Source organism: Amblyomma mixtum, chromosome 3 (assembly GCF_055824585.1).
Source record: "Amblyomma mixtum isolate Tamu chromosome 3, ASM5582458v1, whole genome shotgun sequence".
Taxonomy (NCBI): Eukaryota; Metazoa; Arthropoda; class Arachnida; order Ixodida; family Ixodidae; genus Amblyomma; species Amblyomma mixtum.
This window is the reverse complement of record NC_143014.1, coordinates 167,048,529-167,074,832: the sequence shown is the minus strand read 5'-3', so window position 1 is coordinate 167,074,832 and position 26,304 is coordinate 167,048,529. Positions and strand designations below refer to the sequence as shown.

Sequence of the window (26,304 nt, the reverse complement as noted above, 5' to 3'; positions counted from 1 at the left end):
TCAATTGATCATCATGTTAAGAAAACAACAACAAAAGGTAAACTGCAAATGCAACAAAGCTGTGACGTAAATAATGAATCATCATCATCATCAGCCCGACTGCGCCCACTGCAGGACAAAGGCCCTTCCCACACCTCTCCAATTAACCCTGTCCTGTGCCAGCTGCGGTCACCCTGTCCCCGCAAACTTCTTTATCTCATCCGTCCACCTAACTTTCTGCCGCTCCCTGCTACGCTTGGCTTCACTTGTAGTCTACTCCGTTACCCTTAACGGCCATGGGTTATCTTGCCGTCGCATTACATGCCCTGCCCACGCCCATTTCTTCCTTTTGATTTACACTAGGATGTCATTAACCCGCGCTTATTTTTATTTTTTTGAAATACTGCGGACCATGCATGGTCCTAGCAGGAGGGGCACATTCAAACACTTTTCAATACAAAAAATGACAAGCATATGCATAGAGAAAAAAATAAGTCAGACAATCAATCAGAATTGAACATATAGACAGGCATCGCAACAAAAAAAAAAGAAAACTCATGAAATAAAGAGATGACGTTCCAACTCTGCTACAAAATTGCTGGACAGAAAAATATGAGAAGGTAATGCATTCCATTCGGATACAGTTCTAGGGAAGTAACTATTTTTAAATGTGTTTGTGCGGGCGAAAATTGGTGCCAGTGAGTATTCCCGAACCATTCTGCCCTCTTCCTGTCTTTTAACGTTACACATATCATTTTTATTTCCATAGCTCGCTGCGCTCTCCTTAACGTAAAGTCAACCCTTTTGTTAGCCTCCATGTTTCTGTCCCATAGGTAAGTACCGGTAAGATACAGTTGTTATGAAATGAAATATCACATGATAAAAGGCTGCTGTAGGTAGCATTATAAAAAGAATAACAAAATGTGGAAAACAATGGTGCTTAATGAATATACACACAGGGAGTATACAATAAATATTGTGAAAGTACACTACAAAGACATGAACGTAGTACTGGTATAGTTAATGTAACACTGCATAGATGGAATAAAATGTTGAAGCACGAAAACGGTAAACAAGCAAGGGTATAGTAACAATTGAACAGGAGCACTCGAGAAATGTTCAGGTAGTAAGACGACATACTGTCAACTGCTGCATTAATTTTTTTTTTCTGTGATGAGCTTTATTATTAATGTATGAACTCAGGCAGTAGACCGAGTCCATTTTCTACTTGCTAGTGGGAAAAATGTGTATTTAAAGCAGTTATTGTGGAAAAGATTCTCACCTAGCGCATGTGAATGTTTATGACGCGTTGGTCCTGCTTCGGAAAGAGAAATGTACTTCATAGTGTCCAGTTTTAAGTGGCGAATAACTAGTTGGTACATGAGTTTCAGCCACGCGAGTTTAGCACGAGTCTGCAATGATTTGGTTCCTTCTGGCCTCATTATCTCAATTGGTGAATCAGTCATTTTGCATTCGTTAAATATAAACTTGACTGCTTTTCTTTGAACTGCTTTGAGTTTAGTTATATCTTGGTTATAATTAGAAAACAGGTAATGCAAGTAACGCAATCAGGAACACATGCCAGTTTCAGAAGGTGCGCTCCGTTCTTACTCGGTGAGAGCGCCTCAAATAAGCTTATGCATGGTGGAAAGCACAGTCTGACATAAAAGAGAGCCTGTCAGTGAGGGTTTCATCTGCCAAGAGCTGTTGCTATGTGCATGTGGACCGTTGTTCCTCCTGTGCAGAATGTATGGAGCCAGCACACCTGCTCATCCACGAACGAGTGCAGCAAGCAGGGGACTTCGAGCAAGAGTTTTCCGTAGGCTCCACGCTCACGTGACTAAATCTTCTTGATCTCACTTTTCTGTGTTTTCTGATGGGAACAGTGAGTGCAAGTTCACGGTCTACAAGATTTTTCTTGGTTCTTGCGAACGCACTGCCATTATTCTGCGAACACAAGCGCACTCGGCTTTTCAGGGTCACAAGCGAAACATCTGCCAGTGCCAAGGATGACTTCCTTTTAATCTAGACGATTGTAAAGCTGGAGTGACTTCCAGGACTACAGTTATACGACTGTGCTCGAAAGAAAACGGGGAGTTCGATTTCTTTAACACTAGGCACCCGAAACTGAGCACCTTATTTCGTTCTTGTCATATTGCCAATGAGCAGTGAAAATCTCGCCGATGAAATCAGGCAGTAGTTGAAGGGACCCTAGAAAATAATTTCGATGGGCATATTCTGGTACAACGGATCTGCAGAGGCGGTTTTTGTGTTTATTCGAGTCGAATTTGAAAGCTTGGCGTGAACCTTATAAAAGCTCGCCCAGTCTGCCCACTGAAGTCATCGGGGTGGGAACACGTGGCCCCTGTCGCCCTAAGCTGTCGCCCTAATCGGTTGCGAGTACAGTGAACTTTCTAGTTCACTATAGTTGCGAGCTACAGCGAGCAGGAGGAGGAGGAGGTAGAAGAGGAAAGGCCGGGAGGTTAACCGGACGAATAATCGGTTTGCTACCCCACACGGGGAGAAAGGGGTGAGGGGATAAAAAATGAAAGAGAAAAGAGAGTAGCGGAAAACTGAAGACACTATGAAGAGTCAGCGTTCGTTAAAGTCACAGCCTATCATGCAGGCCAGAAGTTCGCAAGAAGCTGAGCAGTGCCTTGGAGGCCTTCACCGCCGACGATCGCTGCGGCCAGTGGCCGAGAATCTTCATTTCTGTCAGTAGGCGTGGATCTAGACGCTTCAGAGCACGGCTGAGAGACTACCTTTCGGCGCTGTAGGTAGGGCAGTCACAAAGAATGTGAGATATAGTCTCGTCATACCCGCAGATGGCACATGCAGGCTATCAGACATACCGATTAAGAAAGAGTAATGGTTGGTGAAAGCTACTCCAAGCCAGAGGCGACACAGCAAAGTTTCTTCACGTCGTGGTAGGCCGGATGGAAGCCGGAGCTTCAGGTCTGGGTGCAAGGATTTTAAACGTGAATTGGAAAATTAGTCGAAATTCTACGCGGCAAACGTGATGTCCCGCGCACCACTGCGTCTAATCTCGAAGTGGGGATCGACACAAAATCGCCGCCGTGGTGAGCAGTTCGCGCGACCTCGTTTGCGCAGTGATTGCCTTCTATGCCGCTGTGCCCCGGTAGCCATTGGTAGATAATGTCATGTCCTTTGTTGATGGCATAGAGAGGTAGTTGTCGAATTTCCGCGACCGGTTGTTCATGGGCTCCACATCGAAGAGAAGCTTGTAAGCCTTGGAGGGCAGCTTTAGAATCGGTGAAAATAGACCACTGCTGAGGGCGCTGCTGATTAATGTGTCCAATGGTGACACGAAGAGCGGTGAGTTCTGCACCAGTCGAAGAAGTGTGCCGAGCTACCCTAACTCTAATTTCTGTAGTCCTTGCGGATTTTTGTAGTCCTTAGTCCTTGTGGAGCCCGAAGAACTGATAGGGTTCACTGAGCCGTCGGTGTAGATGTGCACCCGGTTCGCATGGTGCTCATGGAAATATTCAAGAGTGACTTGCTTTAGTTCTATCGACGATAAGTCGATCTTCTTCCTGATGCCAGGTATTGAAAGAAGCACACGGGAATTGTGCAGGCTCCAAAGTGGCGAGGACGGTCTAGAGGCCGGTGTAAATTGGGACGGCAGAGTGGCGCGATGTGCATCAATGATGTCTGTAAATGATGTGCGGTAGGTAGGGATTGGATGCTCCTGGGCGATGAGTACAGATGCGGCCTCAGAGGCACATTTCGGCAATCCTAGGCAGGTCCGTAGAGCTTGAGCTTGAACGCTTTGCAGACTTCGTTTGTTTGTTTTTCGAATGTTTCCAAGTGCAGGGAAGCTGTAGCGAAGAAATCCCACGAATAAGGCGTTGTAGAGCTGCATCATCGACCGCACCGACGCTCCCCACGACTTTCCCCCAAGAAAGGCGAGAACGTGAGAAATCGCTGTCAGTCTCTTTTTGATGTATGAGATAGGGGGGGGGGGGGTCCACGATAGATTTCGGTCGATGATTACTCCCAGAAACCGTTGACTCTTTACGTATGGTATTACTGTGCCGTTTATGCATACGGTATAAGGAGACATGTTCTTGCGTGTAAGGCCAACAAGCGAACACTTTTCGATTGAAATCTGTAGGCCTTGCAGGTGAAGGTAGGCCGCTAGAATACTTGACGCCTTTTGAAGTCTCGTTCGAACTTGCGGGCGCGTAACTCCGGCTTCCCAGATACAGATGTCGTCCGCGTAGATTGAGAGTTGCACCGACTGTGGTAGTACATCGACAAGCCCGACAGGTGTAAGGTTGAACAGAGTTGGGCTAAGCACTCCACCCTGCGCGACTCCACGGGAAGTGAAATGAGAAGATGTTGGGCCATCCTCTGTGTGCTGAGAGAGAGATCTTTTAGATAAATAACTGCGTACCCTGCAGAATACGCGACCACCAAGGTCGGCAGCTTCCAAAGCGTCCAAAATAGCCTGGTGAGTTTCGTATGCGCCCTTTATATCCAAGAACAATGCCGCGGTCAAGCGCTTCAAATGTTTTTGGCGCTGGACGGGATGACACCAGGTCGACCACGTTGTCAATTGAAGAGCGTCCATGTCGAAACACGGACATTATAGCCGGATATATGCGGTAGCGCTCCTGGTACCACTCAATGTGTGTAAGCACCATCCTTTCCAGTACTTTGCCAGCGCAACTAGCCAGCGCAATTGGACGGTATGATGTCAGGTCAAGAGGCGATTTCCCTGGTTTCAGGAGCGGAGCTAGACGACTGGACTTCCACTCGTGTGGAACTGCGTCCTCATTCCATGCTTTGTTGTAATGCTCCAAAAGGGCATGCCTATAGCTTCTTGTCCAAGGTTTGCAAGTGCAGTGTACGGCACACCGTCGTGTCCCGGCGATGATGACCGTCTGCAACATGCCAACGCGGCGTTAAGTTCCTTCACAGAGAAGGGAAGGTTCATCTGAGAATCCCGAGAAGCGGGAACATCGCTGCAATGCAGCGTTGTAGATGGGGTGGATGGTCGTGCTACCCTAGCGCAGAAATCCTCAGCTACCTCGACCTCGCCACGTCGTTGGAAGAGTGCAAGAGACATGAAAAGGTGCAGCTGGTGCGGGGATCAAGCGTTTCACAGAATGACCTCTAACGTTGTGCCTGGAGGGCTTGAAGTCTGCGCTGAATTTTCTTTTGCATGCGCCTCGCATCTCTGAGGTCAAGGCTCGACTTTGTGCGTCGGTACTTACGCTCTGCCCTCCGTCGCAGTGGTCGCAGGCCCTGTAATTCCATACCGAATTCCGTGTACTTTGTAATTGGGATCAATAACCGTGTCGCGTTTTCCATTGCCTCCTTAATTTTCCCTTCCAAACTAGCGGATGAACCTTCTCTGCTAGCATCTTCCGTAAGTGCTTGAAACACTGACCAATCGATGCGTCGCATGCGTGTGGCAGGGGTGCACGTGGAAAGGCCACTAATGATCAGATATGTAGGGATATGGTCACTTCCGTGGGTTTCAATATCCGAAAACCACCGCAGGAGGAGGAGGAATAAGAGGAAAGGCAGGGAGGTTAACCAGAAGAATAATCGGTTTGCTACCCTACACGGGCGGAAGGGGGTGAGGGGACAAAAAAATGAAAGAGAAAGGAGAGTAACAGAAGTCACATGTAAAGTTAGCTTTCGTTAAGTCTCAGCCTATCATGCACCGGACGTTGCTGATAAGGCATCGAGAAACGAAAGCCAAGTCAAGGCAGCTGCTGAAAGTTGTCCCTCGAATATAGGTTGGGCAGCGGTCATTTAAACACTGAAGGTCATAGTCAGAAGCGAAGGAGACAAGTTTTCGTCCCCTAATTTTTATTCTAACGCCTCCCCGCATGGTGTGGTGAGCGTTAAAGTCGCTCTCGACGATCCAAGGGCTGGGTGTAACCGCCATCAGGTCACTCAGTCGTGCGGCATCAAATCGGCTTGATGGCGACATATACGCACCCACAAGCGTAAACTTGAGACTACGATTCACTGTTAGGCAAACGTACGGGTTGTCGTTATTAGGGGGAACTGAATGAAGCACATAGGTGAGTTCACGCCGAATGTAGACGATGACTTTACTCTTCCCTCGGTGCGTGGGAGGTGCAAAAGCCTCGTAACCTGACAGTCGCAATATCTTTGGTACATTCGGCTCACAATGACAAGGATGGGGAAATTATTTACGTAAACATATTGCCGAATATCTAAAATTCGGTACTGAAGTAGAGGCTTGGCTAAGCTGCTTTTCAAATGTTAATGCTGGGGGAGCGATTGTTCCTGCCACTGTAGCGCCGCTAGGAGTGGAGTTAGCGCGTCCAGTACTTGCAGCGCATTCTGTGCTGCTGGCGTGCGCAGGCCTGCCAGCACAGCGTGCATGGCACTCAGGAGGGACTTCAGCATTGCTGTAACCTGTAGTTCTTGGCCATGGCCGAGATCTTGGCTTTTCTCCGGATCAATAGTAGGCGCCCAACTTGGAGATGGCATTGACTTTCCTGACCCACTGGATGTGGAAGATTTCGGGAGTGACGGCCAGGTAACGGCCGAAGCAGCAAGTCTGGCGTCATCAGCTGTCGGGCTCCCTTGATGTAGCGCGGCAGGTGGAGGAGGAGGACAAGATGCAGAAGTGCTAGAGGCCTCCCTGCCAACAGTAACGGCTTTCTTAGAAGACCTTAGACGACGCGAACGACGTCGTCGCACCTTAGCAGCGGCCTCTCTGTGCGTGGAATGGTCTCGCACCATTTGCTTCAGCACTGCTCGTTCATTCTTTAGGCGTGGGTAGTATTTCGAGGAGGAATCGTGAGGGCCACGGCAATTTGCACACTTCAGGGTAGTCGCGTGGCAAACGTCGCCGCAATGTGACTCAGAACATCTAGGACACACGATGGTGTTCTTGCAGACGCCACTCACGCGTCCGATCTTCATGCACTTTCTTTATTGCAGTGGCTTGTGCACGAAAGGTCGAACTGGGTGGCCAAAATGTCCAACTTTCACATACGACGGTATGCAGTCGCCCTTGAATGTTAGCTTGATGCACTGAGATCTTCCAAGGCGCTGAACTTTCATTATTGAGATGCTGTTGGACGCTGGCTTGGTTAAAATAGGCAAATCAGCGTCAGCGATGAAAATGTCGACGTTGTAAATGGCTCCTGCTGTAGTGCCGCTGTCTTGGAGGACATGGGAGCATGCGCTGATGTCGCCGAGTTTGTTAACGGCGGTCAAACTTTGAAGTGCGCTCCGCTCCGTAACATCAATGGCGATAATGTTTTTGTAGGAGTTGACTCTCACGTCTTTAATCCCACCAGGGACGAGGCCCTCAAGTAACACAGACGTGGCTTGCCTGTTCAGGTGGGTGGGATTTCCGGTTGGCGTATCAGGCACAAACAAGACTGTATGTGTCGGGGGACCTCGCGTCTTGATGATTGTAGACGTGCTTGATGAGGACGAGTCCTCACGTTGGCGCAGTCTTCGCTTGACCTTCTTGCTGAGGACTGGTACAAACCCATCGTCCGTCGAAGAGTCTTCACTGTCCGCCGAGTACACCTCGGTGGCCTGGCTACTTGCGTCACTAAGATGGTAGAGATGCTTCCTCTGGGCAGCTGCTGCCGTCACACCGGGTTCCAAGGGAGGCCCATGAGCTTCCACTTCCATCACCGTGTGTGAAAGGGAGCGGCGCCTCCCTGGTTATAGCACAAATTGCAAAAAAACTGCAGAGGCCAGAAAGCAACGTTCTGGTAAGAACAACCTTTTCAGCTTCTTAAACAGCGCGCAGCGATTAAAAAAAATATTTCTAAATTATAGGTTCCACGCAGAGCGTTAAAATTTGACTGCAATACCCACAAGGACCACCTCTACAGATGTATTGCACTAGAATATGCCCATCAAAATTATCTCAATGTCCGTTTCACTATAATGTAGGTAGTAGTGTGTGAGGTTTAACGTCCAAAAGATTCCCATAGCCGCCGTGGTGGAGTTCTCCGCATCCCTTTCGGCCACCTTGGGTCCTTTAACGTAAACTTACAGCATACTAAAGTTTTTGCATTTCGCCGCTATCGACATGCGGCCGCCGCGGCCGCATTTCCATGCGGCCACCCAGGTAGCGCTGAACATTAAAATAATGTTATAAAAATCGAGGTGCAAGTTGTAGTAACGTTACATGTTGCATTGGAATGTTAGGCTAATTTTAAAAATTAACAACTAACTTTCCATGGCGCATGGTAAACATGAGTTTAACGTTAGAGCTCAACATGGGGATGCTGTGTTGTAAACATTTTTTTTAATTTTAAAATCATAACTGTAAAAGAACACTGCGAATTTTAGTGTTATTATAATATTCAAGTAATGACCATAACACAAGTGCAAATTTTTTCAAGCATTGTGTCTAAGTAAAGATGTTTTTCAACTGCAAGAATCTGAAGTTGAACGTCTGAGCTGATGCCTGCCGCAGCAATGTTTCATCATTCTGACAAATTAAAAAGCCTGAGGAGCAAGGAGGCTGTGCCTTGATCTTAAATAGCCTCTCAGCGTCGTTACCGTGCCAAATGTATTGCAAGACCTGGCGTTGCCTCACTTGAGATATGAGTGTTTTGAATTGGATGACAGCCCTCGCTGCTGACGAGACATTCTGACTCGAATTAGTGACAAGCTGTTCTAAACATAAGCGGAAATCACTCCTCAAAATTTCTTGTAGGCACTGAGCCTTCTACGAGCACGAATCGCCCCATTTCACATAGTTCGTGTTCAGTGAAACACCTAATTAGCTTCTGCATGCTTAGCGCTTGATGCGCAATTGCATGCTGAGCAGTGTAGTATAAACTGTCAAGCACCACAATACCGCTATGAGCTAGCAGCAGTTGTCATATTTGTAGCCGAGACGACGGCCATGCAGCAACGACAAATCTCGCATGGTTGCTTTTGTGTTTGCCGTCGTTACGTGGGAGTGGGATGTGAGAAAACCCAGGGCACAGGCTGCCCTGCTGTTTCTTCTCTGCTGGCTTCGCCGTTGCTTGCGCTCATGTCTGCTACCCTTGAAGCGGTGGCCTAGTGGATTGGGCATCCACTTCGCACGCGGGAAATGCGGGGTTCGATCCCAGTGCCACCGGGGCAGCCACTTGTGACGCGATGGCTACAAGCTTTTCACCTGGCTTGGTGCCCGGCTTGTCTGTGGCTGAAAATGCTGGGCAAACGTTTCCTGGGCGCCACCTTGTAAAAAGAAAAACAACACAAGCTTGTGCAATAGCGCTGTCCTTACGCGTGAAAATTACACATCATCAACATTCCACTACCATCGATGTTTTTCAACTTGCTCAGTTGTGACTTGTGATGTGGACCACTCTTCCATTGTATATTTATAGTGCTTGCTTCAGTTTTTTTTTTACTCCCACCCTTAAGTGCGGTGCATTGCGCAAGTACAGCCATTTATGCCGAAAGAAAGCGGATTGTGCGAGCGCCAAGGAAACGTTATCTTGCGTCTGCGGGAATGTACAGTGGACTGAAATTAATTTGAAAGTGCTTAATTATAGCATCCGGTCTATTCTGACTGACGCCTTGGTTCCACCATCATAGAGGGCATTAAAAATGCCCTCTTTAATTCGAAATCAACATAATTAGAGAAAACGTTTCGTGCCCTGCGAGTTCGAATTTTGAGAATTGGCTGCGCAATCCTCACCCTCATGCTAGCCGTGTGCCCGATTAGTTAGGCCATATACTGGGGCTTTCAGCGAACACATCAAAAAATTTTCGAAAAATAGGTTTTGTAAAGATATGACTTTTGCGGTATTGTATTACGATTGTTAACGGACACCGGAAAACCGGTGAGTCGTCTTAAGTGGTGAGCTGCTTAATTAATTTTTAATAATTAACTTTTTAACTAGTTGCGTTAGGCGCCGTTGCTATTACAGATTTGTAGCCGGGCGTTAGTATTAGCCATATCAGTTTTTAGAATTTAGAAAACGCGATTATCGTTGGCGCTGTGGCTGGACAAAATTTGGCTTTTCGAGTAGTTACGTGCATTGGAGGGGTTGCTTTGGCTGCATGCTTTCGAAAGCGCATGTATTTTCGCACGATCCGGACAAGTTTTGTAGAGTCATACCGGTGAAGGTAATTGCGTTTTCGGAACTTTAAAAACTGATATGGCTGTTTCTAAAGACCGGCTATAAAGTTCTGAATGCAACCAGTCACCTATGCGTGATAGTTAAAAAGTTAGTTATCAGAAACTAGTTAATCAGCTTACTACTTAAGGCAATTAACCGGCTTTTCGGTGTTCGCGAGCACTGGTAATATTATGCCCAAAAGCCATATTTTTACCCCAAGGAGCCCATTTTTGAAAATTTTTGAAAGTATTCCCTGATACACCTGGTATAGTAAACATTTTATCCGTTGCAGAGCCACGATAACACCTTATGAGGGAATTGTGCCGCATTCAGTCAAATCATTTATGTGAGAACCATGTTTTCGCAGTATGCTGGACTGCGTAGCAGCACTATAAGTGCGATCATTCGCGGTTTGATAACTTGGGCCTATCGAAGCGAGGCACTGCTCACATGAAAACGTATATTTATGAAAGTACATGTAAGACAAGTTACTGTGTAAAATAAAAGTAAAATTCCTTAACCTTGGCTGAAGTCGTCTGGGCTACATTATAGGACTACAACGTAACATATCTGCCAGCGTCAACTCAGCGTTGTTCAAAGCTGTGCCGTTCAACGCGGTTCTAGTGAAGGCAAACGCCCGGCACAGTTCTACCTGACGCCACACACGTCCCCCGTGGCGCATTGTCTGAGGCGAATCCTACTAGATGCCAGTATTTGTACCGTTTGATTTAGTAGCTTGAAAATACATTCAGCAAGGCAGGAATTTGGGCGAGTTGGTAAGTATTCATGATTTTGTTCACAGCGCAACAAGAACGGGAAAGACGAAAGAGTAACACACTTGTTACTCTTTCTCTGTGTTACTCTTTCGTCTTTCCCGTTTTTGTTGCGTTGTGAACAAAATCGAAAATACATGTCGGGCAAACGCACCTGATTCATTGAGTTTGCTGAGAACGAACCATCACAGTGTGTCGAGTCAGCTGTACGGTCCCCACCCTGTCATGGTTGCAAGTGCCCCCTTGCGTTGCACAGGTACCGTTGTGGGCCGGGGTACATCCCGATGAAGGGCGATACCTGGAATGCAACCTGCCTAAAGAGAGAAGACGGGTCACTGTACTGGGATGTCGGCCAACACGACTGCAAACGTAAGTTGGACGCTTTTTTAAATGCGCTATCATTGCTGGGTGCAGTTAGAGATCTCAGAGATGTGTTTCCGGACCTTCTGCATCACACAAACAGGAAAACAAATCAAGAAAAAAAAAGCTCTATAGGTTGGATTCAAACAAAGCAATTTCTCACGGGAAGCGAGTACGGAACCTCGTAGCCAGGACGAGTTTTATTTGTTTTATTTTATTGCATGGAAGTACACCCACGCTGAGAGGATTGAGGCCCGAACTAACCAGGTCGCATGCCGCAATCACACCAACATCCTGCTCTTGCTTTGCCCGCTCATCAATATTCCGGGAGACACACACATGCATCCAGTAAAGGCAGCCAGGCAGGAGGTTGACGCTGCGCACCATATCACACTGCTCTCTGAACAGACTTCGATGAACGGGGCGGCTCTGCATGGGGATCTGTCATGCGGCTCTTTCGCAGCTAAAAGATCGCACGGAAACTTATAACCTTCCATGTAGGCAAAAATCTTATAGTATAGGGCATAATCTCAATGTCCTTTTTGAGAGACCGTTTAAAAATGTCTCCCCCCCCCAAAAAAAAAACAAATAAAAACGCCATCACGACAAAACCTAAAGGGTCTGTGACCACCCTCTGGTCGCAAACACTCTCTACCGCTCTTTGAGCGAGCCTCCTCTCCTTCCGTTCCCTCCTCGAGATTTTTCTCTCCCGCTCCTCGTCGAGTAGGCTCAGCAAGGCAAAAACACCCCTTCCTTCTCCGATCTAAGCCGGAGGCGTGGTGTCTGTGGAGTGCGTCACATGCCTACGTCATGGCCCCGCCTTCAATAGAATTCTTTTCTTGATTTTTGCTACTGGGTCTGTTCGAGGGGAGGGGGGGGGGGGCGCTGCGGGTTTCCTAACACCCTCTCTGTTTTGCTCTTTGGGTCTCCTCGCGGTGTTTCGCCGTTAGACTTGTTAGCGAGCGCATCCTTTCATACATCTGTTTGTCATTCCCAGTTAGCGAGCGGCCTTTTCATTTTTTTAGGCCTCCCCACCGTTTCACGAGCGGAGGGGTGGAAGTCGGTTGTGTTCGAAACACACGGCGAAGCGTGGACCCGGCAACCGCCCGTTTGCTTTTCTCCATGTGTGTTTGTGTTCTGTGTGTTTGTGTCTTTTCTCCTCTCCAAAGCCCATGTCATTCATTGGAGTCGAGGCGTACGCAAGATGCACCAAGGATAAGCGGTGTGTGTGCGGAGCGGTCAAGTGGGCGAGCGAGGGAAAGGCTCTGCTGCACTAGTAATTAGAACCTCGTTTTGGGGGGCTTGCATAGAACAAAAAAAAAAAAACTGAGAAGGGAGCGCGCACGCAGAGCGTCTCGTGACGTGATCACGCAGGGGGGGGGGGGGGGCGAACCAACTAACTCAGTTCTACTATTTTTTGCTTTTTATGACTAGGGTTCAAGGCTGTCGCCGTACGCACCCTCCGCAGTTTTTTTTTGTTGTTGTTCCTTCATGCGGGTTTGTAGGCATGTGCAAAACAGAAGGCGCTGCGGAAAGCGTTGCGCAGACGACGCGACGCCAAGGCTATGCCCAACCTCCTCCCGTCAGTCAGAACGATGCACCAATGGAGTGCCTTTAGCGAAAGCAACCCACATGACGTCAACAGGGTTCAGAGTAGTGGGGCGGGGACGTTTTTGTTGAAGGAAAGAACGAACGGGCTTTGATTTGAATTTTTGCAGCTTTTCGGGGCGCGCATGGCTCTAGTATTTTGCAGAGGTTATCTTCGATGCCTCATCTATGCAGTGGGCTTGTTTTTCAAAAATGTCCGGACCCTGGTCAGTGGCCCTTTAAAGCAGTAATGAAGAGTTTCTGGCTGCTGACACAAGCGACAGTTCACAGACCATGTCACAATAGTCTCTTTTCCTCAAAGCCACGTTTTGACAGGTAAGGTTGACTTGTGAAGTTTGACAGGATGAAGTTTGAAGGTCGAAATTTGAAGTTTGTGAGGTTGACGACGAGTTCCGTGTTACTTTATGGATAGAGGAGAACATAGTCACGCGGCAAGGCAGCAGCAGTGGCGGCGGAACTTACCGTGATGTCATCCTAGGTGGCGTGAGTGAACAGAAGGTGGATGACGTATACAAACTACGTCTCAGTTGACGACACTGAAAGCTACCACGCGCTCGCGTATAAAATATCCGCGCGTCGCCCAGTAGTATCGGCTTTGCGCCAAACATGGACCGGCGAAATAGCCATGCTTGGCGTGTCTTAAACAGTGTGTTGAACATGCCACTGTTGCGAATAAAAGCAATGCAAGAAGAATGATGTGGTGGTGGTAGCGGGAACAAGGCGGTGATGGTAGCGGTTCCGCAGAAGTTAAGAGTCAATAAGAAGGCGTTGGCAATGGGCAAGGAAAGGTGCTTGCAGCGCTTTGAATAATAGCTATAGCAGTAGTTAGCGTGGTCATCTGCTTGCTGGCGCATTCAAACCTTGCCTGTCATTTTAAAAGAAAAACGTTTCTTGAACCGTCGCGGTGGCGCAGTGGTTACGGTGCTCGGCTGCTGACCCGAAGCACGTGGGTTCGATCCCGCCCTCGGCGCTCGCATTTCAATGGCGGCGAAATGTTGCAGGACCGTGTACTGTGCGAATTCAGTGTATATTAAAGAACCACAGGTGGTCTAGATTACTGGAGCCCTCCACTACGGCGTCCCTTATACATCAGACTAAACCAAATGTTTCTTGGCATGAAACACCGGGTACATCGAAAGACCTAGGGCCCACCATTCCGCGGCCATAATTTTTATTCTGAAGAGCGTGCCATGCACTGAGATTCTACTCGTTTTTATGGTGTAACAAACGCATAAATGAAAGCCGAAATTTGGGCGAGTTGGTTCGTATTCACAGCCGTAACCTGGTCATTAAAGGGACGCTTAGAGGACAGACTGAAGTTGGCTTGTATTGATAGATTACTGAATTCTGATGACAAAGACGCTACTTTAACTGAAAATTTAGTTTTTATAAGAAAGAAAAAGCGAGGAAATGAAATACAAGCGTCGTCATCACCAGCAGGTTTGGCAAGTAAACTGCGGGGCGTCGAGGCAGTTTTTAACGCTGATCCCTGAGACTAGGCTACTCCGCCATTCACTTGAGAACGGTTGTCACGGAGGTTTTTTTTTTCGCTGTAGACGTCATGAGTTTAAATCGAGTGGCGGGAAAATTTTTTAATTCAACTTTCTCAGCAATAGATGCGTATTTTGCTACCGGACAAACACCAACGTGCCCAGAAAGGGCTATAAAATTGATTTTTACTAATTAGAAAACTTGGATGTAGTCGTTATCAGTGTTCCTTTGAGGGCCAGTGACGAACAGAAGAGTGCGGGTCGTGTATTCGAAGCGCTTGTACCGACTTTATCTGCAATTTTCTTCAGCTTTGATTTTCATTCTGTAATGAACTGGCAGCTGCGACTATCAGCTCAGATATGTCATTGAAGACTATCAGTTAGAAAGTCATAACCACGCCATGCAAAAAAAAACTCACCTGCATAATCTGCGCCTCGTCTACTGGCGAAAAAATGCCATTTCATCATAATTGCACCTGTTGCGCCGAAGATTCCTTCGACCAGTAAGGGATTTGAAGTCCAGAGTTGCGAAACTTGGGGGCGCCGTTATGTGCTGTGTTGATGACGATGCTTCCTATTTCATCTGCAAAATGTCGGTTGTTTCTCTTTGATACGGCCGTAGTTGTTAAAAGTGTAAGCACTTAAAGTTTTCAGTGCGGATCTTTGAGTATTTTTTCGTCTGCATCGTGTTCATGAACGGCAATAAATCCGCAATTTCATAGGGGGTTATCCTATACCTGCAGGGAGTACATACTCCCCTGCAGGTGAACGCAGCTTAAGCCTGAATTCTATTTCTGCTGTAAATGTCGCTCTCATTTCTTGATGCGGAAGCCACCTTTTGCTCTCTGCATAGCGATTAGGGTGTATCGGCATTTACCGCAGACAAATGCTTGGCATTTCGCACGCGTTATTAGCCTGCCTTCCCCTTCCCCTCCTCCATCCAGAATCTGGCATGTCTAACAGACAGTGCTTCCTGTTTGAATCAAAATTTTTACATGCAGCGAGGCTAAAATTTTTCGCAGGTAAAGAAAATGCCCTGAAACGATAGAGAGCTTTGCGCTTTGTTGAATGAGACTTGCTGACAGACAAAAATCACTGATAACCTGATAACCCGCAATATACTTAAAGCGCTGACCGTGCAATGTGCACAAAGCCGCTGTGAGCAGTGCTGAGACGGTTTCACTTTTTGTCAAAAATTACAGTAATAATTAATCTTACTCTGACCACACTGTTTTGTGTTTTCGTGCGACACAGAAGTAAAGACCCTAGTTGCTATGCTGACGAGCTACAGGTCTTCAATCATCCCTTTTGGTTTAGGTCCAGCTCGGCACTAACCAAATTTACTGCTGATGAGACCGCAATCAAACGCGAACACCCTCTGTGAACACACCCCGGTAACGCCTTTGTGCATAGTAAACACCTAACGTTGTTCATGCTTTTATGTCTTGCGAAGTATACGTTCATCGACGAGTTTTGCATTGATGTCATTTTACCTATACGCTTTAGAATTAACGTATAAGAGTGCTCTGTTCTAATCTACCCCATCGGCGCACCCTTCAGGAAAAGTAACATCTTTCTCTCCACGCCATATACTTCTGATGTGCAGTGGACCAGAACGTCGCATTAATGCAACTTGCATTTTCCCACCGACTGGGACTTCGTAACGGGCAGAGCAAGAATAACTTCACACTAATGTGTGACATCGACCTCTGGGGTGTTAACAGTGTCAGTTGTGAACTTAGTTGCGAAACACATATAAGAGAATCTGCACAACGTTCGGACGCAATCTGAGTTCAAGTCGGGGAAGATGCGGGTGTGTTTACTTCCTCCAAAGGCTCTGCTATCTGCAGGCTTGCAACTCTACTGATAGCGACATGCTATAAAATCACGGTAAATGAAATCTGATCACACTGCGCCATTTATTTTTGTATTTTTATTTTTATTGACAAATACTGCAGGCCCTTTTCGGGTGGTCACCTTTTCGTGCACTTGTCGTGTGCGTTCCCGGAGACACTTAGAGCGAATGGGGGTAGCGGTCTCGGTCACAAAGGAGATGCCCCCGACTTAGCGTGGCGAGCTGAGGCAGAAACCACCTACCAAGTGGCAAGGGAGGTGGTCATTTGGTGCCCAGCTTTCGCCGATCGCAAGCCAGGGAATTTGTCGGAGCCAAAGGTTCACAAACAAAACAAAAGTTTATTCAGCAAAGGGACGATACAGAGGATTTCACAATCACTCGTACGAGCACGTACAAAGTGATTTACAATACAATGAAGTTCATGAAAAGTAACACTCTAGGGTGAATTAAATGCGACAAAAAGCCTTGCACCTGAAGTCCACTAATACAGGAGAAAGACAAACAAACAGAAACAATTTGTTCACCGGGCACTGCGCTGGAGGCAGACGACGGAGCCGCCCGCAAGCCGGCGCATACTGTCTCGCTGGTCCGTGGCTGGGCGAGTGGTGTTGACCCGGGAGTGGAGCGGGCACGCTTCTCTGAAGCTTGAACGGCGACTCCGGCTGACAGACAGCTGTCAACGCCCTTCACTTGACAGCAGTGGTGAAAACAGCTTTCATCGCACAAAGCACTTTGCTGTGCTCTTTGCCGCAGGTTCACTTGCGTCAGAGCTACGAACCTGGCTGTGCTTCCTGCCATCTGAGTGACCGCGTTTGGAAAACTGATTGACTGCCCGGATTACAACGAAGCGCGATACCACGTCATCACAGCAGATCACCTGTCCCCTTTGATCTGCACCACCTCTGCACTGTTGAAAGAGACCTACGAAATGAAATTCGCGAGCTGAAGTTAGAACAGCGAAACATAACTTAATGCTTAAAATATGCACACCATGATATCGAAGACCTGAAAGAAAAGCTAAATGCTGAAGTCGTCTAGAATCAAACACTTCAAAAAGAAAACAGGGCACTGCAGGAGAAGTGCGTAAGCCTGGAAAACAAAAATAGGCACCTTGAGGGGCGTATGACACAAGCAGAACAACAATCCAGGAATAAAAACATTGAAATTCGAGGAGTAATTGTGCAAGAAATGGAAAAGTTGTTGACAATGTCAAACAGATCACAGTGCCTTGAAAGAACACATCTCAGAGAATCGCATTGAGATGTGCCACAGAGTGCCGGCAAGAAATGATGTTGAAAAATACATTGTTGTGCAGTTTAAGTCCAGAGCAAAGCGAGATGCTGTTCTGATAAAGGGAAGGAGGGCAAGACTTCTTAACACTGACATAAATCTGGACAAGTCTGACCCCAATTATGTCAACAAACGCCTCTGCCCTGTCCTGAAAAAACTTCTCGGCGCGGCTATCGGTAGGAAGTGTAAACAGGGGTAGAAATCGGTTTAGACGCTGAACGGCAAGATTTTTGCAAGAAAGTCGGATGATGAGCTGGTCAGCAAAATTGAGCATGAGTCTGATTTGTGCAAGATTCTGTGACAACGGAGGTGGCCATTTGGTGCCCAGCTTTCGCCGGTCGCAACCAGAGAACGGGTCGGAGCCAAAGATTCACAAACTAAACGCAGTTTATACAGAAAATAGACGGTACAGAGGATTTTACAATCACTCCTACGAGAACATACAAAGTGATTTACAATACAATGCAATTCGTGTAGAGTAACACTCGGGGGAGAGTATAATACAACAAAAAGCCTTCACCTAAAGTGCACTAATACAAGAGAGAGAGACAAACAAACAGAACACAATCTGTTCACCGGGCACTGCGACAGTCCGACGACTGGAGGAAGACGACGGAGCCGTCCCGCTGGCTGGCGCAGACTGTCTCGCTGGTCCGTGGCTGGGCGAATGGTGTTGACCCGGGAGTCGAGCGGGCGCGCGTCTCTAAAGCTTGAATGGCGGCTCGGGCTGACAGACAGCGGTTACCGCCCTTCATATATAGGTGCGCTCCGCGTGGGTTCGTTCATCGCGCCAAGGCATGTGCTCACATACACACAGTATCAGCTGTACAATTTCCTTTTCATTCTCGCGCCGGGCGCGCGGCCCCATTGGTCAGGCGCGGAGAGTGGCTTCGGGAACCTTCGAGATCCTTCTTGCGTTGTGCCGCCGCCTGTGCGGAAATAAAGGGGAGAGGACATCATTTAACACTCTCAAGGCTACGCCCTGTCAGTCAGCATTGAGTAGAATTTACTCAAAGCTTCTCGACTAATTTACGACGCGCTCTGACGTGTTCCTTTGGCGCCGCGCAGGCGAGCGAGGTGTACAGGGCAGCAACACACAAAAGGTTAGGCGCTCTTCGGGGTTCCTTCTGCAGTGTTTTAACAGCGCGCGCTGGCGAGATTTCTTCCGCCCGGCGCCTGTTTTTCGAATGTGCGCCGAATTTTGTGACACCGGTCCAAGCTGGAGTGGTTACAATGATGTGAGCAAAAACTAAATAGACATGAAGGTGACTTGGGAAACAGCAGCGCAGGAATATAACGGGTTGCGTGAAAAAATGCTAAGGTCGAAATAAAAAGACAGTGAAACAGATCAACGTCAATGGCACTGAACAAATCGCTTCAAGTCTCTGTTTTGAATATATTCAACAAAAGCGTCAACAGTACAGCAGTTTACTACCACAGCAGGTGAACTATTCCAAAGGGCGATTGCACAAAAGAACATATAATATTTATTGAATTAATATGCTTTTTGGTTGTAGTACTGTGTTGCTGTTGTAGAATGTCTGAATCGTTCGTGAAGAAAAACTGGTCGGTATAATTTGAAATGGCCATGACAAAGGTTATACATGAAACTCAGCATGGAAATTGATTTGCGCTGTTCCAGCGTTTGAGGGCTGGCCCTGTTTTGCAGGTTAGTAACGCTGGACCGGCGAGAGTTAGATGAGAATATGAAACGCAGTGCTAAATTCTGAATACGCTCTATCATAATAGCAAGAGAGATGCAACCCGACCTTGTTCTATTATGCTGCTTTCAACATCCACAGCGGTGTCGTGTGGCAATCCGGGTGACGTCCAGCATGGCCTCCGGTTGGACTCCCAGTTCGTGTACCCAAACCGCGTGCGCTACCAGTGCAACAGGGGCTACAAGCTGGAGGGAGAGTACATTCTGATCTGCCGAAGTGACGGCCAGTGGCATGCACCGAAGCCCGAGTGCCACAGTGAGTATAACCATCAGAAACGAATAACCCTTTGCCCTGTATCAACCTCACGGCGGGCAATTGTATCGTGATAGTTGCTTCATGCCGGTAAGGCCCACATACGGCTGTCAATAGCGGCTGTGTGATTAAAATCGCTACTGTGGTTAAAATAACGGCAAACGCTATATACTATCTTCTGGATCAATAGGGAGCATTCTTATCAGGGTGAAAAAAACTTGGTTTCGGGTACGGTTTCACGTGATGACGGCTGTGGAGGAGGTGTTAGTTAACGCGTAGGTACTGTTATCATGTCGATAGCTCTGTCGCCAGCTGCTCTACCTGTGACTCGTGGTGACAAAATAGATTAACTGATTTACCACTGGTCCAAAAACGCCAGTGCCCTCTCAAGACTTCCGAAAGAGCTCATTTACCACGCGTTCAGCACAAAAACGACACTGTCTAATCGCACTCCTAATCCTCTGAGGTTGCGCACCAAGGCTTGGTTCTCTGCCTGAAAGGGTCGACAGAATTGCAAGAAAAGCTGTACCTCCACCCCCGCACCACAATTCGAGCACAGAGGTGACAGGGCATGACGAATCTTCTGCAACCACGATGACATGTAGCCTTGGCCCGCGCACAGCCTTAACAGGAGAGCGGCTTTTTCTCGCAGGATGCCTCTTGCAAAATAATTAAGACAGGTGTGAAGGTTTGCCACCCACATGAGTTTGGCGTCTTTCGGAACGTTCACTGCTGTATGTTGTGACGATGCTCCTTGCGCAAGAAAATCCTCTCCAATGTTAGCAGTCAGTCCGATGTGAGAGGGTACTAAGAACATGGAGTAAGTGTCCTGAGCTGCTGGCCAGTTTTGGGCGCTGACTGCTGTTGTGGCTGTCAAAGCGAGCAGTGGGAGGGAAAAGAAAAACATTTGTAGTTTTGAGGCCGCATGAAAGCGGATGTAGAACTACGCGTTTCGTTACGGCCACTCTGCTAGCAGCAGAATATTGGCATACATTCAACAGGCGTATAACTGGTACTCCGCCAACGCTGCAGAAATATTACATTTCGGTCTTACTTTTTGAAGTAGGAGTTGAACGGCGACAGCTGTTTCATGGATCCTTTTCAGTGGGTTATATTACCATTGGTTCATGTCTCCTCTCGTGTAAGATTTTTATAGTACAACAAATGATTTTCTAACGAAAGGCTCGCTTAGTCACTGCTATATTGTAATGTTCGTAGTAAGGCCAGCGCCATTGCATAAAACAATCACATTGAACAAGCACCACTTCCAACGTTGCGCCGAGCAACGGGCGCCGCTAACAAACAGAGCGGCCTCCTCTCATAGCATGCTGAAGAGCAAGATAGTGGCATACGCGGCATCTCTATGTAGGGAGTCCCCAAGCTCGGTGTTTTAATGGGGCACTGCGATGTTTTTCTCGGTACCGATTGATATCATTAAATCGATTTATCATCCGTTCCTGAGACCAGCCCAAAAAGAATTATTGAAATCGGAGCATGCAAACGAAGGCTATTGCACTTTAAAAACTCGAAATGAAAAGATCAGACGAAAACGCGTTTCACTCGCCCATTTCCCTCACCCGGTACTTATATTGGGCGCCACCAGTCAGAACCGCGCCTAGCGCACACGCAGAGGAAGCTTGCATGCAATTGTTGCTTTGGCGGGGCAGCCCACGGCCGCACGTTGTGACGCCGTAGACAGGGTAGGGGCAAGGGAAGCTCCTCGATGTTTCTTGGTTGGCAGGATTTCAAAACTGACGGCTTTCTTCTTCTTTGGCCCTCAAGCCAAGAAGAAGAAAGGATATTAAAAATAGAGGGAAATACGGAATCGCAGGCCCAAGCGTCCGCTAGCTATCCCTCTGATTTACTTCGCTCGCTGATTATATGGGTTAGAAAAAAAAACAGCAAGGTGGACTCGTGAAAGTCTTTTTGCTAATAAACTTGATGTTGTCCTACATTATTGCGGGAAATGTCTCATAACTTGAAAAAGACTGGCAAATTTGAGTATGTAGAAGTTGCGTTTCATGCTCCCGTGAAATTGCTGGGACACGTGGACAGGTTAGCCGGATCCATAATTAACACTGCTGCTTGTAGCCACCCTTCTCGAATCGACTGGTCAAGAACACGAAATAAGTTTTGCTATGTCAGCTTCACTGCCTCTTCGCAAAAAGTACAGTCGGGGACAAACCCCTTTGGACCACGTGCTCCGTAAACGAAGCCGATAGCTCTATTATTAGCAGCTGGCTTGAGACCACACTTGAGGTTTCCTCCACAAGTCTCGGCTCCAGCCGGCGGCTAATAAATAGAGCTATCGGCTTCGCTCACGGAACACGCAATTCAGATCTCGTCAGAAATTCAGATACACTGTACATCAGCCAAGCGGCTAAATCATGCATGTTAAAATTGATAGAACAATACAATAACGAGCATAAACAATAAGAGGTCAGCCCTGCATATACTGCCGCAATTGTGATTGCCTGTTTTTCAAAAAGGCATGAGCTCTATTTAAAAGCAAGACTGCACAAAGGGAAGCCGAAACTCGCAGAATCGCTCAACATAAAAAAATGGTTATCTGAGCCCATCGCCGGCCGGTGCTGGTAATACATAATACGCGAGGTTGTCTAGTGGGAGGAGAGACATTTGAATGAGTATTCTTTGTGATGGTACCTGTTTTTGTTTTATTTATTATTTCATGCTAACATCTGATTTGCTTTTCTTGGGCATCGTTGTACGCGCTACATCCGGGCGTAATAACCACCTGACTGATGGCAGCACTGTGTTCATGTACCTTTTCTCTCCTCTCTCGGCTGCGTTGCACCAAGCGGCCTCCCACGGTACTGCCTTTAACCCAGTCCTAAGTGTTAGCCTGTGAGAGGATCAGACACGAGACTCAAGGACGATATGAGACGCTGTGTCAAATAGGACCTTTCTCTAAAAGAAAATTTCCTCTCATTTTTATTCTTCTTAAGGTTTATCAGCTTTATTGCTTAATTCTCTAATTTTTATTACTTTTTTAGTTAATCCATCCTAAGCCTAATGCCCGAGAAAGGAGCGCGTACATTCTTAAATGGTGCACTGCACATAATCCTGCCCAAGCCATTTGATCTTGTGTGCGCCCCTATAACCACTAGACACTTTATTACATTTGCTGTTCTCTTTTTGGCGAGTGAAATATGTGTTTCATTGCTGCTACAATAAATCTAAGCCGAGCTACGTTCTCTGCTGCAGTCATGGATTGCGGTGCCCTGAGAGACATCGATAACGGCGCTGTGCGCTATTTGGGAACCGTGTTTGGCTCGAATGCCAAGTTCTCGTGCAACCACGGTTTCAAGCTGGTTGGCAACACCACACGAACCTGCGGCGTTGACGGCCAGTGGACTGGAGAATATCCGCGCTGTGAAGGTAGGTGGGCATTCTCATCCGTCCAGAAACACGAGTATCTTGTTCCAATTTCACTTCGCGGCTATTTGAAGAACTCAATTAAAACTTGTTCTTTTGGTTTGCCACAGCAACGATGTTTTTGCATACTTGGGGAAATACAGCATGTTCTTCGCAGCGTGAGCTTTCTGGGCATGCCCACGCTGCGCGATTTTACTGAGCAGCAGCGCTGTGCGAGAGAGAGAGAGATGAGTTTTGGGAGTGGTTCATAGGAGTGCTGTATAGAGGACCTTAATGCGTTACCATACGCTCGAGTCAGTCAGAAATGGCGCCGACACGCAGCAACAGAAATCGCGTGTCATTTCGCCATCAATAGCAATGGCGGAAGCGAATTCTGAGCGCCGCCGTGCGCACTTAATACAGCCCCGTGACCTCTGTGTAAACGACGAGGTGTGCTTTAGGCATAACGAATCGATGTTTTCAATTTTCTTTGAGAGCGGCTAAAGCGAGCTGTGAAATGATTCTAACCCGATCGCAGCGAACAAAGTGTAGTCATTCGCAATACAGCAGTAATGACATCGTGGTTTTAAATTGTGAAGACAGTGAATCAGATTCGCTCATGGCTTCCTTTTCACCTAACGTCGGTGAAGTTTACGTTTTTCATAGCCCTTACTGAAAGTGCTTCTTTCTTAAGACTGCTGTGTCATTTTTCGAGCGTGGTATATTTCTGAGCTGTGTAGCGGTGCGATCAATCCAGCTGCGCCACTCAGCGTAAACGTCATCCACATAAGCTTGCATTCGCCAAAAGCGATTGCATTTGATATACCCCAAATAGTCCTTTGGTACGCGACTGCTCGTGCAACTGCACTGCCTGGAGCGGCTCATGCCTTGTTTCGATAGCCAAGAAGAAAACGCTCGTCAGAAACATGAGAAGATTGTTCAACAAAGTGGTGGTTTGGGCTAGCTCGGGCTGACATAGTGAAGGGTAAACAGCCTGCGGAAGGAACGTGACACAAGCGAGAAACCAAGACGAGCAGTTTTGTACTTAGGCGCCTCACGAATGCTCGTACGAAGCGCTGCTCCCTGCACACGTGGGAGCAGCGCTTGGTACGAGCACCCGTCAGTAACCATGAGCACCCAACCCTGCGGAGCACGATGGGAGCACCCATCCCATCTCATTCCGTGTTGTAGGGTGCCTTTTCACACTTTTTCTCTGCGCGCCTCCCACGAAGGATCTCATAGAAGCCCATGTATCGTTCAAGGCCATCTTCTTTCTCTTTTTTTTTTTAAAGTACTAAAACACACAGAGTGCTCGTCGTAAGAAAAGAACAGTAGCGCAACCAAGACGAACACAAGAGAGTACCACACGGGACTAGCGCTAGTCCCGTGTGGTACTCTCTTGTGTTCGTCTTGGTTGCGCTACTGTTCTTTTCTTACGACGAGCACCATCTAGCCCAACAAAAAGTTCTTCTAAAAGAGTGCTCGTCCCTGTCTGTTCTTTCTTCGGCCGTGTTGTTTTAGCGCTTTGAAAAATACATGTCGCTTTGAAAGGTACATTCATACTTGCACCAACGAGCCCGATCTACCACATTTATTTCTCTTATTCGTTCCCGTCTATCCTGTTCTGAATCCTGCGCGGCCATGTGCATATCTGGCTATAGAGTGTACGCTTATTAGGACACAGGCGTTCTAGTATCCAAATGAGTTGCGCGTCCGAGCACGGGTTGGAGGACAAAAACAATGCATGCTAATACATGCTACCCCTGGACTAGTACAATGCATGGAATGCATGTGTGGAGAGTTGTCCACATTTACAGAAGGGGCCCCGCGAGGCCTGGTGAAGGAGCGGCGGCCAGCTGAGGGACACGTCAGTTGTGCAGAGCAGCCACGATCGTTGTGAAGGGTGAAGCTGGCCACCTATTGGTTTTCCAAACGATGGTGCATGTGGTGGCACTACACAAGGATGCAGCGCCCTGCTTTGTTCCCATGCATACACTCAACGCAAGGAGATGCAGAGGGCTTCGCGCGAAAGTTACCATGCCTTCCTTTTGCTCTTCTTCTCAAGGGACCTCCCATAGCAGCCCATGCATCGCTGTAGAGGCTAGCTGATGCTGCGCCTAATTCTTCTTCCAAGTTCGTAAGAATAACATAGATAACCTATCCTCCTACTAAGGCAACTACGGCTGCTGTTTGTGTTGTGCGTGGTCGTGTAGAGGGGCGCTAGGGAGGCCTTTTGCTGGAGTAAATCACTGTCCCATATTTCACTCGTTTTTCCACTATTGCCGCACTCAGTCTACCTAGAAGGCAGCACACATCGTCTGCAGGAGTGGATATACTCCGTCAACTACGAAACGTAAAAAAAAAACGAGAAAAAAAATCTGCAGCCGAGCGGTGAATCTAACAGCAGAAATTTTGCGCTCGGGGCCGGACACGCTGCCTTTGAGTATCGTTTTTTATTCTTTACTGCCTGATTTGACATGTCACAGCTAACAAGAACCTGAAGCCATACATTACAGAAACACTGTGGAAAGTTTGTTAAGACTAAAAAAAAAAGCTCTCGCGCATTAAATGTACGAGTGGTTTGCATTAACCTAGCCACTCTGGTATGGGTTCTGAAGTGCCTTTGTGTCTAAACGAATCTACCCGCCGACTTGAAGAAATTCTCCCGGATCCGGGAGCATTATCGCGTCAAATGCGACGTCATCTTCGTTCGATCGGTAGAAACCTAATACTGTGAGAGTATAGCGGCAAGTCCTTTTTAAAGTCGTTTAGATGATGTCTCAGAAGAACATGCCTTCCCAGCAGTATGCAGCCAAAGAAAGAAGGATTAATTTTGCTCCATTTCCATGTCTTAGAACGTCTCTTACATTGCTCGATATACAGGGCGTTTCACCTAAGATTCTGGTTCTTGGGAGTCTAACATCCCAAAGCGACTCAGGCTATGAGGGATACCGCAGTAAAGGGCTTCGGAAATTTCGACCACCTGGGGTTCTTTACCGTGCACTGACGTCGCACAGTACTCGGGCTTCTAGAATTTCGCCTCCATCGAAATTCGACCGCCGCGGCCGGGATCGAACCCGCGTCTTTCGTGTCAGCAGCCGAGCACGATAACCACTGAGCCACCGCGGCGGCACATTGTTTCACCTAAGATTTTAGCAATCTTTAGAAGTAGGCTTCTTCAGTTAGCATAGTGCATTTGCGGCATAACAATGTGAACGGTGTATTACATCAGAATACGGTTCAGACGTGTTACTAGCAGGCTGGTTACCTAAAATTGAAGAGTTAACTTTTTAACTATTACTGTTACTTTTGTGACGGAACAGCGCAAAACACCGGGACAAGAGACAAGCACTGACTTACAACTGATTTTTATTTCGAAGAAACACTGCTTCTTATACCTTCTCACCCCTCAAAAAACATATGCGTCACAACCATATGTTAAAAATGTTAAAAATGGGATTATAAATCTGTGATTATTTGTCGTATGTTGTAATTTTT

At 47.4% G+C, this 26,304-nt stretch overlaps 1 protein-coding gene across 9 annotated transcripts in view; it reads left to right on the top strand.

The window, feature by feature from the left end:
* LOC149352622 (sushi, von Willebrand factor type A, EGF and pentraxin domain-containing protein 1-like) overlaps positions 1 to 26,304 on the top strand; it is a 268,948-nt gene that overhangs the window by 8,270 nt on the left and 234,374 nt on the right. For 8 of the 9 annotated variants that reach the window (XM_089581805.1, XM_089581804.1, XM_089581801.1 and 5 more), the window contains exons 2-5: positions 1,725 to 1,815; positions 11,112 to 11,224; positions 19,261 to 19,434; positions 22,657 to 22,830. In XM_089581805.1, coding sequence (XP_089437931.1) covers positions 1,725 to 1,815; positions 11,112 to 11,224; positions 19,261 to 19,434; positions 22,657 to 22,830 — 552 coding nt within the window. Of the gene's footprint in view, positions 1 to 1,724; positions 1,816 to 11,111; positions 11,225 to 19,260; positions 19,435 to 22,656; positions 22,831 to 26,304 lie in introns of those variants that run through there. The other variant, XM_089581808.1, reaches the window with a different exon arrangement.